This window comes from Balaenoptera musculus, chromosome 1, assembly GCF_009873245.2.
Source record: "Balaenoptera musculus isolate JJ_BM4_2016_0621 chromosome 1, mBalMus1.pri.v3, whole genome shotgun sequence".
NCBI classification, from domain to species: Eukaryota; Metazoa; Chordata; class Mammalia; order Artiodactyla; family Balaenopteridae; genus Balaenoptera; species Balaenoptera musculus.
The window spans coordinates 55094417-55111869 of NC_045785.1; the positions used below are offsets into that span (position 1 = coordinate 55094417).

Consider the following 17453-nt stretch of genomic DNA (forward strand, 5'->3'; position numbering starts at 1 on the left):
GTTAAAAGGAGATATTACCTACCTTGCAAACTTGTTTTGCATTTGATCTCTTGAGTGAGATCATATATATATATATAAACCACATAGTGTTGGCACATGGACATTCAATAAATATTAGTTCCCAAGGAGAGGGGTTGACAAAAGCCCATGTCCCCCAACGTTTTTAGAGAATAAAAATAGAAATGTAAAAATTGTGAAATTTTCTCAGTCTAGAAACCAGAAAACAACACCTATCATAACCACATTTATTTTAGCCCCATTATGCCCTTTGTTCTTTTCCCTTCTCCGTCCTGTCGTCTTTTCAGCCTGGCAAAGTGCTCCACAAGGATGGCATGAAGATCCAGCTCCACTGTGTTTTGTGGAATGGTCCATGATTCAGGCTCCCATGTCCCCCCATCCTCTCCTACTGTAGCAGTCTGTTCCTGTCTCTTTCAGCGCCTGTGGTGGGGAGATTCATCTGTTCATGCAGAGTGACCAGGGCAGGACTGTTCTTGAAGCTTTGTATTCTCTGAACTTAGCCTGGTACCTGGCACTCAATTAGTGTTTCTTGAATGATGCATACTTACCCTGTTTCCCCACTTAATAGGAGGATTAAATGTGAAGGCAGTTACTTTTAGGAAAAGTAAAATGAAGGTGCCCATTCTAATATAGAGATTATGGTTATATTTTGGGTATTCTAAGGGTATAGTCATAGAACAGTGATTGAAAACTGGAAATATAAATGACTGTCATGAATATTTTATGCAAATTCTTAAGTTTTACACATGTTTTTAGTTAGTATTAATAGGAACTCATTGGCATTATAAGCAACTCATAAATATTCATGAACTGATCATTTGGTTTGGCGTTCATTTCTAAGGCCTTTTTTTCTTTCCTATTGCCTTGCTGGTCTTTTGGCTATTCCTGCAAATGCTTTATTTCTACCAAGACATGGGAAAGAATATGAATCTAGAATCTAATTAATAGTTCATATTTATTTTCTCAGGAGAAAGTGAAAGATACAAAGTCAGAAAGCAGTGAAAGCTGTTCTTTTGACTATCCTTAAGCACATATAACACTACTTTTACATCATACTCTATACCCAGTGATTGCTAATGTGGTCATGGAAAGAACTATGCCAGTCGTCTAAGCTTTGTCAGGCAGCAAGTTATCGAAATAAAAGTTATCAATTCTGGAGAAGTTTTACATTCTACGTAGCTTCAGGAAAGAATATTGCCCTTGTCCCTACTTTGAAGTATCTATACAAAGGAAACCAGAACTAATATGGCGAAGCATCTACTGTGTGCCAGGCATTCTCCCTTCATTTCCTAATGTAATACTGGCCACACTGTGTAGTGGACAGTTATCCTCTAAGTGTAAGCACACACCTCTAAGTGTAACCCACGAGACTATCTATCAGCCTCCTTCAAAGACACAACAAATCAACCTACACTCCAAGTCAGACCACTTCCCTTATTATACAGACATAGCTTCAAGAGAAGGTTCCTAGCCTCCCTTTTCAACTGGATTGTCACCCCTAGGTTTCTGTACGGAAATTGTGGAAAACTAGAGGTAGCTCTATCTGCAGTTTACTAATGAGAGAAACATGAGGCACAGAGAGATTAACCAACTTGCCCAGTTATTGATAAACACATATTGTTTTTGAAAACTAAAACTTTATTTCCTATCTGCCATTAATATGTGCTTATTAAAAGCTTAAGTTTTTCAGGTAAATGTAAAAATATTGCCTACCCAGTTGCTAGCACAAATAAAGTCTGCTTTTGTGGAAAAGTTTTGCACTTTTTCAGTCAATCTTAAATTCTATTATTAAACAATGTTAGTTCCTTTTTCCTTCTATATAAAGTAATTAGCATGTATTATATCAAATACCAACATAAAACTTTCTTATATTTATAAAATAAACTCTTAGTTGTACTGTGTTTTAAATTAAGGAGTTAATATATATTATTTCTAAGTTCCTGTAGTGTCTGATTTTTGAGTATGTGTTTTAACTCACAAAAATATGTGATCTTCCTCTAGCATAACTATGTTTGATTCCAATTTCTCCAATTATATAGAAAATATTTATGCTGAGTACATTAACTTAATGCATGTTTATGCTATCCTTTCAGGGCTATTGAAGTTAAACATTGTTTTTGTAGGTTTATATAATTATATATTTAATGCATTTTTAAGGAGAAATCCTAGTTTTTTATTCCCCAAAGATTAAACCTTGAATGCCATCTAGTGGTTAAAGAGAGAATTGGCATTAGAATGAGTATGGGAAATGTCCCTTTTAAAATAAAGACATGCATACAGAGTGTAGTAAGTCAGAAAGAGAAAAACAAATACCGTATGCTAACACATATATATGGAATCTAAAAAAAAAAATGGTTCTGAAGAACCTAGAGGCAGGACAGGAATAAAGACGCAGACGTAGAGAGTGGAATTGAGGACACAGGGAGTGGGAAGGGTAAGCTGGGATGAAGTGAGAGTGGCATGGACATATATACACTACCAAATGTAAAATAGATAGCTAGTGGGAAGCAGCCGCATAGCACAGGGAGATCAGCTCGGTGCTTTGTGACCACCTAGAGGGGTGGGATAGGGAGGATGGGAGGGAGCCGCAAGAGGGAGGGGATATGGAGATATATGTTTATGTATAGCTGATTCACTTTGTTACAAAGCAGAAACTAACGCACCATTGTAAAGCAATTATACTCAAATAAAGGTGTTAAAAAAATAAAATAAAGACATGGAAAAAATTAGACAAAGAGGAAAATTCCTTTTAAAAAATAGTTTTGCTTAATCTCTGCTTAGATGTTTTTAGAGACAGGAAGCTCAGTACTTCAGGAACATTCAAATAGCTCTAATCGTCTTTATTTCTAGCTTAAATCTAGCACCTTGTGATATTCAACCATTCCAGATTTCTTTCATTCATTTAACAGACTTTCTTGAACACCTACCATGTGCTTTTACATTTGTCTGCAAAACCATCCAGAAAATGAGAAATTATCTCCATTTTATAAAGAATATTTTAACAGAAAAAATTAAAAAACAAACTCCCTAAGGTCACACACTCAGTAAGTGACAGAGCTGAAATTCAAATCCAGGCCTACCAGATGCTACAACAAATGCTTTGTTCGATTAGATCCAGAATCAGCTCAGACACTGAGGATCCAGGCTTGGCTTTGGATATGAGTAGAAGATATGATTCAAGGGATGCTGCTGTGGCAGAAAAGAAAGTACTGCCACTTGTCCTGGGAAACAACACAAATAAGGCTCTTCTGTTTTGTGGACTTGCCCTTTAAGTCTCAGAAAATAGCCATCATGTCTTTCTCCCACCTCCTCTTAAGTTTTCTATTTTTAGAATAAACACACCCAGTTCTCTCAACTATTTTTTTTTCTAAAGTCTTTATTGAATTTGTTACAATATTGCTTCTGTTTTTTTTTTAACATCTTTATTGAAGTATAATTGCTTTACAATGGTGTGTTAGTTTCTGCTTTATAACAAAGTGAATCAGTTATACATATACATATGTTCCCATATCTCTTCCCTCTTGCATCTCCCTCCCTCCCACCCTCCCTATCCCACCCCTCTAGGTGGTCACAAAGCACCGAGCTGATCTCCCTGTGCTATGCGGCTGCTTCCCACTAGCTATCTATTTTACATTTGGTAGTGTATATATGTCCATGACACTCTCTCACCCTGTCACATCTCACCCCTCCCCCTCCCCATATCCTCAAGTCCATTCTTTAGTAGGTCTGTGTCTTTATTCCCATCTTGCCACTAGGTTCTTCATGACCTTTTTTTGTTTTTTGTTTTTTCCTTAGATTCCATATATATGTGTTAGCATACTGTATTTGTTTTTCTCTTTCTGACTTACTTCACTCTGTATGACAGACTCTAACTCCATCCACCTCATTACAAATACCTCCATTTCATTTCTTTTTACGGCTGAGTAATATTCCATTGTATATATGTGCCACATCTTCTTTATCCATTCATCCGATGATGGACATTTAGGTTGCTTCCATGTCCTGGCTATTGTAAATAGAGCTGCAATGAACATTGTGGTACATGACTCTTTTTGAATTATGGTTTTCTCAGGGTATATGCCCAGTAGTGGGATTGCTGGATCATATGGTAGTTCTATTTTTAGTTTCTTAAGGAACCTCCATACTGTTCTCCGTAGTGGCTGTATCAATTTACATTCCCACCAACAGTGCAAGAGTGTTCCCTTTTCTCCACACCCACTCCAGCATTTATTGTTTGTAGATTTTTTGGTGATGGCCATTCTGACTGGTGTGAGGTGATACCTCACTGTAGTTTTCATTTGCATTTCTCTAATGATTAAGGATGCTGAGCATTCTTTCATGTGTCTGTTGGCCATCTGTATATCTTCTTTGGAGAAATGTCTATTTAGGTCTTCTGCCCATTTTTGGATTGGGTCGTTTGTATTTTTGTTATTGAGCTGCATGAGCTGCTTGTAAATCTTGGAGATTAATCCTTTGTCATTTGCTTCATTTGCAAATATTTTCTCCCATTCTGAGGGTTGTCTTTTCGTCTTGTTTATGGTTTCCTTTGCTGTGCAAAAGCTTTTAAGTTTCATTAGGTCCCATTTGTTTATTTGTGTTTTTATTTCCATTTCTCTAGGAGCTGGGTCAAAAAGGATCTTGCTGCGATTTATGTCACAGAGTGTTCTGCCTATGTTTTCCTCTAAGAGTTTGATAGTGTCTGGCTTTACACTTAGGTCTTTAATCCATTTTGAGTTTATTTTTGTGTATGGTGTCAGGGAGTGTTCTAATTTCATACTTTTACATGTACCTGTCCAATTTTCCCAGCACCACTTATTGAAGAGGCTGTCTTTTCTCCACTGTATATGCTTGCCTCCTTTATCAAAGATAAGGTGACCATATGTGCATGGGTTTATCTCTGGGCTTTCTATCCTGTTCCATTGATCTATATTTCTGTTTTTGTGCCAGTACCAAACTGTCTTGATTACTGTAGCTTTGTAATATAGCCTGAAGTCAGGGAGCCTGATTCCTCCAGCTCCATTTTTCGTTCTCAAGATTGCTTTGGCTATTTGGGGTCTTTTGTGTCTCCATACAAATTGTGAAATTTTTTGTTCTAGTTCTGTGAAAAATGCCTGTGGTAGTTTGATAGGGATTGCATTGAATCTGTAGATTGCTTTGGGTAGTATAGTCATTTTCACAATATTGATTCTTCCAATCCAAGAACATGGTATATCTCTCCATCTATTTGTATCATCTTTAATTTCTTTCATCAGTGTCCTATAATTTTCTGCATACAGGTCTTTTGTCTCCTTAGGTAGGTTTATTCGTAGATATTTTATTCTTTTTGTTGCAATGGTAAACGGGAGTGTTTTCTTAATTTCACTTTCAGATTTTTCATCATTAGTATATAGGAATGCAAGAGATTTCTGTGCATTAATTTTGTATCCTGCTACTTTACCAAATTCATTGATTAGCTCTAGTAGTTTTCTGGTGGCAGTTTTAGGATTCTCTAATGTATAGTATCATGTCATCTGCAAACAGTGACAGCTTTACTTCTTCTTTTCTGATTTGGATTCCTTTTATTTCTTTTTCTTCTCTGATTGCTGTGGCTAACACTTCCAAAACTATGTTGAATAATAGTGGTGAGAGTGGGCAACATTGTCTTGTTCCTGATCTTAGTGGAAATGGTTTCAGTTTTTCACCATTGAGGATGATGTTGGCTGTGGGTTTGTCATATATGGCCTTTATTATGTTGAGGAAAGTTCCCTCTATGCCTACTTTCTGCAGGGCTTTTATCATAAATGGGTGTTGAATTTTGTCGAAAGCTTTCTCTGCGTCTATTGAGATGATCATATGGTTTTTCTCCTTCAATTTGTTAATATGATGTATCACGTTGATTGATTTGCGTATATTGAAGAATCCTTGCATTCCTGGAATAAACCCCACTTGATCATGGTGTATAATCCTTTTAATGTGCTGTTGGATTCTGTTTGCTAGTATTTTGTTGAGGATTTTTGCATCTATGTTCATCAGTGATATTGGCCTGTAGTTTTCTTTCTTTGTGACATCTTTGTCTGGTTTTGGTATCAGGGTGATGGTGGCCTCGTAGAATGAGTTGGGGAGTGTTCCTGCCTCTGCAATATTTTGGAAGAGTTTGAGAAGGATAGGTGTTAGCTCTTCTCTAAATGTTTGATAGAATTCACCTGTGAAGCCATCTGGTCCTGGGCTTTTGTTTGTTGGAAGATTTTTAATCACAGTTTCAATTTCAATACTTGTGATTGGTCTGTTCATATTTTCTATTTCTTCCTGGTTCAGTCTCGGTAGGTTGTGCATTTCTAAGAATCTGTCTATTTCTTCCAAGTTGTCCATTTTATTGGCATAGAGTTGCTTGTAGTAATCTCTCATGATCGTTTGTATTTCTGCAGTGTCAGTGGTTACTTCTCCTTTTTCATTTCTAATTCTATTGATTTGAGTCTTCTCCCTTTTTCTCTTGATGAGTCTGGCTAATGGCTTATCAATTTTGTTTATCTTCTCGAAGAACCAGCCTTTAGTTTCATTGATTTTTGCTATTGTTTCCTTCATTTCTTTTTCATTTATTTCTGATCTGATCTTTATGATTTCTTTCCTTCTGCTAGCTTTGGGGTTTTTTTGCTCTTCTTTCTCTAATTGCTTTAGGTGCAAGGTTAGGTTGTTTATTCGAGATGTTTCCTGTTTCTTGATGCAGGCTTGTATTGCTATAAACTTCCCTCTTAGAACTGCTTTTGCTGCATCCCATAGGTTTTGGGTCGTCGTGTCTCCATTGTCATTTGTTTCTAGGTATTTTTTGATTTCCCCTTTGATTTCTTCAGTGATCACTTCGTTATTAAGTAGTGTATTGTGTAGCCTCCATGTGTTTGTATTTTTTACACATCTTTTCCTGTAATTGATATCTAGTCTCATAGCGTTGTGGTCGGAAAAGATACTTGATACGATTTCAATTTTCTTAAATTTACCAAGGCTTGATTTGTGACCCAGGATATGATCTATCCTGGAGAATATTCCATGAGCACTTGAGAAAAATGTGTATTCTGTTGTTTTTGGGTGGAATGTCCTATAAATATCAATTAAGTCCATCTTGTTTAATGTATCATTTAAAGCTTGTGTTTCCTTATTTATTTTCATTTTGGATGATCTGTCCATTGGTGAAAGTGGGGTGTTAAAGTCCCCTACTATGATTGTGTTACTGTCGATTTCCCCTTTTATGGCTGTTAGTATTTGCCTTATGTATTGAGGTGCTCCTATGTTGGGTGCATAAATATTTACAATTGTTATACCTTCCTCTTGGATCGATCCCTTGATCATTATATAGTGTCCTTCTTTGTCTCTTGTAATAGTATTTATTTTAAAGTCTATTTTGTCTGATATGAGAATTGCTACTCCAGCTTTCTTTTGATTTCCATTTGCATGGAATATCTTTTTCCAATCCCTCACTTTCAGTCTGTATGTGTCTCTAGGTCTGAAGTGGGTCTCTTGTAGACAGCATATATATGGGTCTTGTTTTTGTATCCATTCAGCCAGTCTGTGTCTTTTGGTGGGAGCATTTAATCCATTTACATTTAAGGTAATTATCGATATGTATGTTCCTATTCCCATTATTTTCTTAAATATTTTGGGTTTGTTATTGTAGGTGTTTTCCTTCTCTTGTGTTTCTTGCCTAGAGAAGTTCCTTTAGCATTTTCAACTATTTTTTTAATGAATTTAGTACTCTTTATTGTTTCCCTCTTATGGATATGATTCATTTAATCAATTTTTCTCTCAGAATGTTGCCCTCACATTTTACCATGGATTTCTGGTTGTAGCACAGAATCTGCTGGATCCTCCTTTATTATCAACAGCATGGCTTAAGGCTGGGTCCCCTTACATCTCTCTTCAGAATGAGGGGTTTTGAGTCAAAAACACATACTGGACTTCCCCCCACCAAGGGAATCGCTTCTTTGGCTCTGCTCCCACGTAGAATACTCTTTTGAGGGAGGGGTCTCTGTCTCTTGCTCTCTCTCCCTCTCCGCCTTGCCCACCCCTGCAACAACCTACCCCATTCCCCCCCCACCATTTCCCCTGACACCTCCCACTCCTCGTGGCCACAGAAATGTGATACATGGATTGGCTTAGGCCTTGGTCTGAGCAGGGGTGAGAGTGAGGAGAGCTAAGGTTCCCTATAGGCATATTAGATTATATTTTACCTGAAGGGAAGAATAAAAAGGAGGCCAAGAAGTTCCCTTAGAACATGTTACCAAAAGTCTGGTTACTAGATGCCATAAGTTTTATGATGCTTGTTATGTTCATAGAGTGACTTCTCAAGAACGTGTAGCAGTTTACAGAGCCACCAAAATGGTATGAGAATTTAATATGAACAAGCATTAGGGTTTTCTCTTTTACTTTTAACTTAATAATTATGGCACCTTCCCTTATAGTCATTTTAATTGCAATTTAAAAATTGTGACAATAAACAGTTTTGTTTATATAATTTATGTTTTCAGTTAGAAAAAGGCAAATGTTTGAATGAAAAAGGAAATTTCAATAGTATGTAGTTTTTTGAGGACAAAGAGTTATCACTGGAGAAAAGGTATAGATCAAGTTATGTTGTTTTCTAACTAGAGTCATGTTTGCCTTGAGGAAAATAAGATTCTAATGATTTTGTTTGGTTTGGAATTCACACAAGGCTCACAGAGGCTAGAAATAGTTTGCGTTCCTGCTAGTTAGAGAGGCAAGAACTCTTAATTCAAAGGGCATTGGATGGAGACTTCAGAAGGGTCATGCCTTAGGAGTAGGGCTGTATTTGTCTCCAAATAAAGGCTATTTTAGACCCATATGGAAGGCTAAACACAAATCTTGCAGTACTAAACTGATTTGTAGGATACTGAGCTTCATACCAGAATAATGGACAACTATATATAAAGGAGGATAACAAAATTCAGCACCCAGCGACATAAAATTTTTATTGTCCATCACCCCATCAAAAATGGCCAGTCATACAAAAAAGCAGGAAAATATAATCCATAACCAAAAGAAAATATATCAATATAAATAGATTTATAAATAATAGAGATGATAGAATTAGTAGATATGGACCTTAATGCAGCTTTTATACATCTTATAAAATATACTCAAGGATCTAAAGAAAGTCATGAATGTGATGAAAAGTAATGGAAGATATACAAAAGACCGATGGAACATCTAGGGATAAAATAAATAAAAAATGTTTTAAATACACACTGTATGGAAAGAACAGCAAGTTAGATACTGAAGAAGAAATGACTCATGAACTTGAAAATGTAGCAATATAAACTCTTGAAAATAAGCGTAGAGAGAAAAAGCTTCAGTGAGCTGTGGGACATAGTTTATGTGTGAGATACATGTAATTGGTGTCCCAAAGAAACTGACAGAAAAAAATATATGAAAAAATAATTATGGCTGAAAATTTTCCAAATTTGATAAAAAATATAAACTCAGAGACCAAGAAGCTCAATAAGTCCCAAGAAGCAGAAGTACAAAGAAACCATTCCAAGGCACATCGTAATTAAATTGCTGTAACTCAGTGATAAAGAGAAAAATCTCAAAAGCAATAAAGGATAAAAACACACACACATTGCATGTAGAGGAACAAAGATAAGAGCAACCAATAACTTCATGTCAGAAAACTTGGAAGCCAAAAGATAATGGATGGCAACTTTAAAGTGCTTAAAAGAAAGAACAATTGGGGAATCTGGGTGTAGGGCATATGGGAGTTGGTAGTATTCTTGCAACGTGCTTGTAAGTTTGAAATTATTTCTGAAGAAAATAAAGGCCATCATTCTTCCATGGTTAAATAAATAAGTAAAAGAAATGGTTAACCTAGAGTTTTATACCCTGTGAAAATCTCTCTAAAAGGAAGATAAAGACTTTTTCATACCAATAAATTCAACCACATAGATGAACAAATTTCTTGACATCTACCAATGCTCACTTAAAAAGAAACGGATAACCTAAATAATCCTATGTCTAATAAGGAAATTGAGTTGATAGCTAAAAGCCTTCACACAAAGACAAGTCCAAGGCCAGATGGCTTCACTGGAGAATTTTCCAGACATTTTAAGGAAAACATAATACCAGTGTACACAAGCTCTTTCAGAAAATGGAAGAGAAGGGAGTACTTCCTAATACATGTTATAAAGTCAGCATTACCTCAATAACAAAACCAAAGACACTATAAGAAAAGCAAAAACAAATGAAGAAAACTACAAATCAATACACCTTCTATACATAGATGAAAACAATTTAGCAAACTGAATGTAAACATATACATTTTAAACATGGTTTAAACATTTTAAATATTGATTTTTTAAAAATGTTAAATCAAGGTTACATTCCTGGTATAAGCCCACTTGGTCACAATTAATTATAATAAATAATTATGATGATTATACATGACCAAGTGAGGTTTATACTAGGAATATAACCTTGGTTTAATATTTTTAAAATTCAAACAATGTAAAATAGAATAAGAAAGAAGAACCATATGATCGTCTCAATAGGTGAAGAAAATTTCAACACCAAATCCTGATTAAAAAAACAAACAAACAAACTCTCAGTAAATTAAGAATAGGAAAGAACGTCCTCAACCTGCTAAAGCACATCTATGAAAATACTACAGCCAACATGCGTAATCATAAAAGACTGAATGTTTTGACCCTAATGTCAGGAGCAATGCAAGGATGTCTGCTTTCAGCACCTCCATACAGCATGTTATTGGAGGTTTTATTTTAATCATAGTACATATCACTACTGATGTATCTTGATTTTCACATTCGCTTATTTCTTTCTCTTCTCAATGGGGCCAGGGACCTTGTCTGTCTTGTTCTTCCTGTAGCATTAGCTCCTAGAACAGTGCCTGGCACAAGGTATGTGCTCAATGAATACTTTTCAAATGAATGAACTTTTCAGAAGTATTGTGTGAGTGAGGTACACCTGTGAGACAAAAGCATTTCTATTCCACTTAATTTCAATTACAATAAACAATATTTTCACCAAAAGTTTTCTTGTCATAATATATTAAAAAATTTAGTCATCCTCAAAAGAAATTTTTGTAAAAATTTTCATTTCCATATATGAACTCCTTCTCTAAGGAAATGCTATTGTAGCTTGACTTGGGCTCCTTGATATCTCCTACCAGGTGGTGGGTTTTTTCCAGGATATGTCATGAATTTTTCTGGTAGAATTTTTCCCTTGTGCAAGGGTTGCAGTGTTCCCCCAAAACTCGTGTCCACCCAGAGCCTCAGATTATGACCTTATTTTGAAATAGTATCTTTGAAGATATAATTAGTTAAGATGATCTATAGCAGATTAAGTTGGGCCCTAAGTCCAGTAACTGGTTTCCTTCTAAGAAGAGGAGGGCAGGGAGACACCAGGAAGAAGGCCATGTGGCAATGGAGGCCGAGATCGGAGTGACGAAGCTGTAAGCCAAGGGGCACCAAGGGTTGCTGGGAGCCAGTAGAAGCTAGGAAGAGCCAAAGAAGTGTTCTCCCCTAAAGCCTCCAGGGGAAGCATGGTCCTGCCAACACCGTGGGTCTAGACTTTAGCCTCCAAAACTGGGAGAGATTAAATTTCTGTTATTTTAAGTTGCCATGTTTGTGGTAATTTGTTCCGGCACTCCCAGGAAGCTAACATACCTTGCTCTACCAAATGATGTTTTTATTACTCTTAAAATATTAATCTAACACCATATTTGTTTACTTTTCTAAGTACTATTCTGTTGGAAAACACATATTGGAATAATTTCAGTTTACCATTGCATTAGTCAATACTGAGAATGGCACCATTGTCAAAGCCCATTTCTCTGCTTGTCTGTTTCGTTTGATTTGCCTTATTTTTCTCAAAAGTAATATACACTTCCCAAAATTCGTTCTTCTTCTTCCGCTTCTCCTTCTCCTCCTTCTTCTTCCTCTTCCTCTTGTTCTTCTTCCTCTTCCTCTTCCTCCTCTTCCTCCTCCTCCTCTTCCTCCTCCTCCTCTTCTTCTTCTTCTTCTTCTTCTTCTTCTTCTTCTTCTTCTTCTTCTTCTTCTTCTCCTTCTCCTTCTCCTTCTCCTTCTTCTTCTTCTTCTTCTTTTTTCTTCTTCTTCTAGTACGAATGTTTTTAATAGGTGTTTTCTACCTAACTTTCAAGAATGGGTTGTTCAAACCTTATACATACTCTTTGAGAAAACGGGGAAAAACTCACTAACTCATTCAACACATTGACATCAAAACTTAACAGTGATGTGATTTTTTATATTATTTTTCTAAAAATTATGTTTGGCCTTTCCATTTATATTCACAAGTGATAATTTCTTCTTTTTGTTATTCTAGGTATGCTGCTGCCATGGCTCGGATTGCTAGAGAAAATAAAAAGCCTCACAAAACCAGTTATCCAACTGAAAGAAGTTATCTCTGCACAACTCCAGGTAAACTGAGTTCAATCTATTTGTTTTACTTTGTTTTTAGAAGTGAAATACTAGTCATAATAATAAATTTAAATTTTTATTCAGTTCAAATAAGTTTTAGATATGTGAGGCCTAATCCTGTGTTCCCTTTTTAAAGCTGCTTTAACTCTTTCTGACAAAGTAAATTCAGTAAGTTACTTACATAAGAATTGGAGCTTTGAAAAAAATGAATTAGTTATACTTTCAAGTTTTGTAGCCTTTGATAGGTGAATACACAATTTGAAAATCCAAGGCTAAGTTTCAAATGTATAAAAGCAGCAAAAATAAGCAAAACACTAAATAAATTAATTCCTAGAACTCATTTTAAATTCAGAGATACATGCAATATGGTTGAAAAGAAAGGAATAATATTAGTTGAGATGTTTCTGGTACTATTTTTAGAATTAATATTTTTTCAAAGAAACATTTGGTACAGATTGGGGGTAGGTCTTGAGCAGGAAGAGAGAGCTGGTAACTTATGGAAATCAGCTACTATAGGAGGGAAAGCAAAACATTCGGGGTCAGAGAACTTGGGTTTAGATACCACGTCTGTGTAATTATAGGAGAGTCTCTTAACCTCTGAGCTTCAGTTTCTTCATCCTCAGCTAGTACTGGGCACATGGAAGATGTTCGGTAAATATTTGTTTCTAATATCCTTCCCTATGTCAGAGAATTCTTGTGACTAAATGACTCCATGGAGGTAAAAATTCTTTGTGAACTGGGAAGTCCTCTAAACTATTCTTTGCTGCTTTTGCTGTTGCCTGGCCTTGAAACACAACAGCATACAAACGCCAGACACAGGCATTAACCTTCATTCAGTGATTGTTCAAGGTCCTGCCCCCCATCTCTTTCTTTTCCCTGGCTCAGTATCTACTTCTCTTGCTCCTACTTGTTTTGGTGTGTCACGCGGATTCATCCTCTAAATTACCAACCTGAGTCTTCTCCATTCAACTGTGCCTTATTCCAGATTCAAGGTACCTGGAAGAATTGGTAAGAAATGTTGCTTTCTCCAGCCTTACTCTCTGCTTCCTCCATGAATTCTCTACTCCTCTCTGCAGTTCTCTCCTCCAACATCCCCCCACCCCCCATCTTCACCAGTGGAAGAGATCATTTCATTAAGTTGATGATTACAACAATTTCTGTCCATGCTTTGTCAGACTGCTTTCTATAGCTCAAATCTGCTTATGTTTTAAGCGAATCTAAAATTCTTTGTCCTACTTACACCCTAAACACCACACTGATCTAGTAGGTCATGGCTGTTTATTCCCTCCTTCATTTCAAAAAAATTTGAGAGGTGCTCTGTGTTTTCTCATACCCCCACCCCCCAGTTCCCAACATCATTCCCTCCTTTTTCTTCCTTTCTAGTACCTACTCATCCTGAGATTCAGCTCAGGTATTACCTTCTCTAGAAAACTTTCCCTGTGAGCCATCATAGCACTCTATCGTGTCTTATCATGCTCTATTAGTTTTCTATTGCTATGTAATAAATTACCACACACTAAATGGCTTAAAACAACACATACTTGTTATTTCACAGTTTATATGTGCCCACAGTCAAGGCACGATGTAGCAGGATCCTCTGCTTGGGATCTCATAAGGCTGTGATCAAGGCATCAGCTGGGCTGCATTCTCATCTGGCGGCTGGAACAGGGAAGAATTTGCTTGCTGTAAGCTCACTGAAGTTGCTGACAAAATTCACTTCCTTTTGTCTTTAGGACCAAGGGCCCAGCTTCTTGCTGGCTGTATACTGGAGGCCTCGCTCGGCTCTTAAGGCTTCCTGCAGTTCATCGCCTTGTGGGCTTTCCCAGCGTAGCCTCCTACTTCAGCCAGCCAGCAAGGAAATTCTTTAGAACAAGTCTGATAGTAAGGTAGAAACTTATATAACATAATCATGGGAGTGAGGTTCCATTACCTTTGTCACATTCGATTGATTAGAAGGAAATAGCAAGTCCTACCCACACTCAAAAGGGAGGGGATTACACAAAGGTGTGAACACCAGAATGTGGGGATCATGACAGGCCAGCTGAGAGTCTGTCCATCACACGTGCTATGTTATAGTGGTCTCTTTACTGCCAGTCTCCTTTAATAGAACATGACCTCCTTTAGGGAAGGGGCTGCTTACCTCTCAGCATGGTGCTTGGCGTATAGTAGTCATTCAATGCTCATGAAAAAATGAGTGAATGAATGATAGAATGGAGTAGAGTTGTCACTGTTTCAGCAACCCTGTGATTTTGGAAAAAGGGGGGATAAACTCATGATGAATGAGAAAAAGTAAGAAAAGTGAGCTGGAAGAGAGAACATTTTAAGGAGTGTCCAGAAACTCATTTGATTTCTAGTTCTGAGTCATGTCCTCTTTGAAATTGGAATAGACTCTCCTTTGTGTCTAATCTTACTGCTGAGAGAAGAGACTGTACCTAAGAGGTTGTGGCCAATTAGATTAGTGTTCAGAAACATTCACTCCCTATCCTGTTCCACCACCATGGGCAAAATGTACTCCCTTGACCCTTGACTTTGAGCTCTGCCATGTGACTGTTTTGACCAATGGAATACGGGAAGGGAAGGGTTTGTGCAATTTGGCTTGCTCTTTTTCAGTCCTGCCATCATCACAAGAACATGCCTGGACTAGCCCTCTGGTCACCAAGCTTCCCAGCCAAGCTTCCCAGCCATCCCCAACCCACAGAAACTAACCCGCAGCTGACCTGCTGATGCGTGACCTAAACAAATGTTTGCTGTCATATGTCACTGAGATCTTGTGGTTGTTTATTATGTAGCAAGAGTGAACTTGTACAGGATACCAAAGGAAAATATGACTCAGCTGGAAAAGGAATGAACTCTGTGCTTCCCTTTTGCAGAGAGGGTTAGCATGTCATAGTTTGCCAATGTGAAAAAATTCAGCTGAGATTTTGGAGGTGGGAGTGGAGAAAAGGCCGTAATTCTTGAGAAGTTGTGTGTATCATACATGGCAGCTTCCTCAGACACAGCAGTTTCATGCAACTCTTCACAAGCACTCACTTTACAGATGTGACGGCTTCACAGAAATCTCCATGAGCTCACAATGTTTGTCCCACTTGGGGTGGTTGGATGTGTGCAGCATCTCGTGCTGGTTTTCCCACTCATGTCAGTGCATCAGGCTAACATAGGCAGTGATATTCCTCTGGTTCTCCAGCTATGGCCTTCCAGACCTCACTGCTCCAGGTCTTCCCACACGTGTATAATTCTCGTTTCATATATTGAACCCCTCATTCTTATATTACTTGTAAGGGCTCTGTTTTTCTTTTTCTTTTTCTTTTTTTTCACATCTTATTGGAGTATAAATGCCTTACCATGCTGTGTTAGTTTCTACTGTACAACAAAGTGAATCAGCTATATGCATACATATATCCCCATATCCCCTCCTTCTTGAGCCTCCCTCCCACCCTCCCTATCCCACCCCTCTAGGTCATCACAAAGCACCAAGCTGATCTCCCTGTGCTGTGTAGCAGCTTCCCACTAGCCATCCATTTTACATTTGGTAGTGTATAGATGTCAGTGCTACTCTCTCACTTCATCCCAGCTTCCCCTTCCCCTCCATGCCCTCAAGTCCGTTCTCTACGTCTGCGTCTTTATTCCTGCCCCGCCACCAGGTTCATCAGTACCGCTTTTAAAAATTCCATATATATGCGTTAGCATATGGTATTTGTTTTTCTCTTTCTGACTTACTTCACTCTGTGTGACAGATTCTAGGTCCATCCACCTCACTACAAATAACTCAATTTTGTTCCTTTTTATGGCTGAGTAATATTCCATTGTATACATGTGCCACATCTTCTTTATCCATTCATCTGTCGATGGACATTTAAGTTGCTTCCATGTCCTGGCTATTGTAAATAGTGCTGCAGTGAATACTGTGGTACATGACTCTTTTTGAATTATGGTTTTCTCAGGGTATATGCCCAGTAGTGGGATTGCTTGGTCGTATGGTAGTTCTATTGTTAGTTTTTTAAGGAACCTCCATACTGTTCTCCATAGTGGCTGTATCAGTTTACATTCCCACCAACAGTGCAGGAGGGTTCCCTTTTCTCCACACCTTCTTCAGCATTTATTGTTGGTAGATTTTTTGATGATGGCCATTCTGACCCGTGTGAGGTGATACCTCATTGTAGTTTTGATTTGCATTTCTCTAATGATTAGTGATGTTGAGCATCTTTTCATGCATTTATTGACCATCTGTATATCTTCTTTGGAGAAATGTCTATTTAGGTCTTCTGCCCATTTTTGGTTAGGGTTGTTTGTTTTTGTGATATTGAGCTGCATGAGCTGCTTGTATATTTTGGAGATTAATCCTTTGTCCATTGCTTCATTTGCAAATATTTTCTCCCATTCTTTTCGTCTTGTTTATGGTTTCCTTTGGTGTGCAAAAGCTTTTAAGTTTCATTAGGTCCCATTTGTTTATTTTTGTTTTTATTTCCCTTACTCTCAGAGGTGGGTCAAAAAGGATCTTGCTGTGATTTATGTCATAGAGTGTTCTGACTATGATTTCCTCTAAGAGTTTTATAGTGTCTGGCCTTACATTTAGGCCTTTAATCCATTTTGAGTTTATTTTTGGGTATGGTGTTAGGGTGTGTTCTAATTTCATTCTTTTACATGTAGCTGTCCAGTTTTCCCCACACCACTTATTGAAGAGACTGTCTTTCTCCATTGTATATCCTTGCCTCCTTTGTCATACATTAGTTGACCATAGGTGCATGGGTTTACCTCTGGGCTTTATATCCTGTTCCATTGATCTATATTTCTGTTTTTGTGCCAGTACCATACTGTAGCTTTGTAGTACAGTCGGAAGTCAGGGAGTCTGATTCCTCCAGCTCCGATTTTCCTTCTCAAGATTGCTTTGGCTATTCGGGGTCTTTTGTGTTTCCATACAAATTGTAAAATTTCTTGGTCTAGTTCTGTGAAAAATGCCATTGGTAATTTGATAGGGATTGCACTGAACCTGTAGATTGCTTT

General features: G+C 37.5%; 1 protein-coding gene across 1 annotated transcript in view; it reads left to right on the plus strand.

Annotated features, from left to right (window-relative positions):
- UBE2U (ubiquitin conjugating enzyme E2 U) overlaps window positions 1–17453 on the plus strand; it is an 81973-nt gene that overhangs the window by 44227 nt on the left and 20293 nt on the right. The window contains exon 9 of the mRNA XM_036872565.1: window positions 12358–12452. Within this exon, the coding sequence (XP_036728460.1) occupies window positions 12358–12452 (95 nt within the window). The remainder of the gene's footprint in view (window positions 1–12357; window positions 12453–17453) is intronic.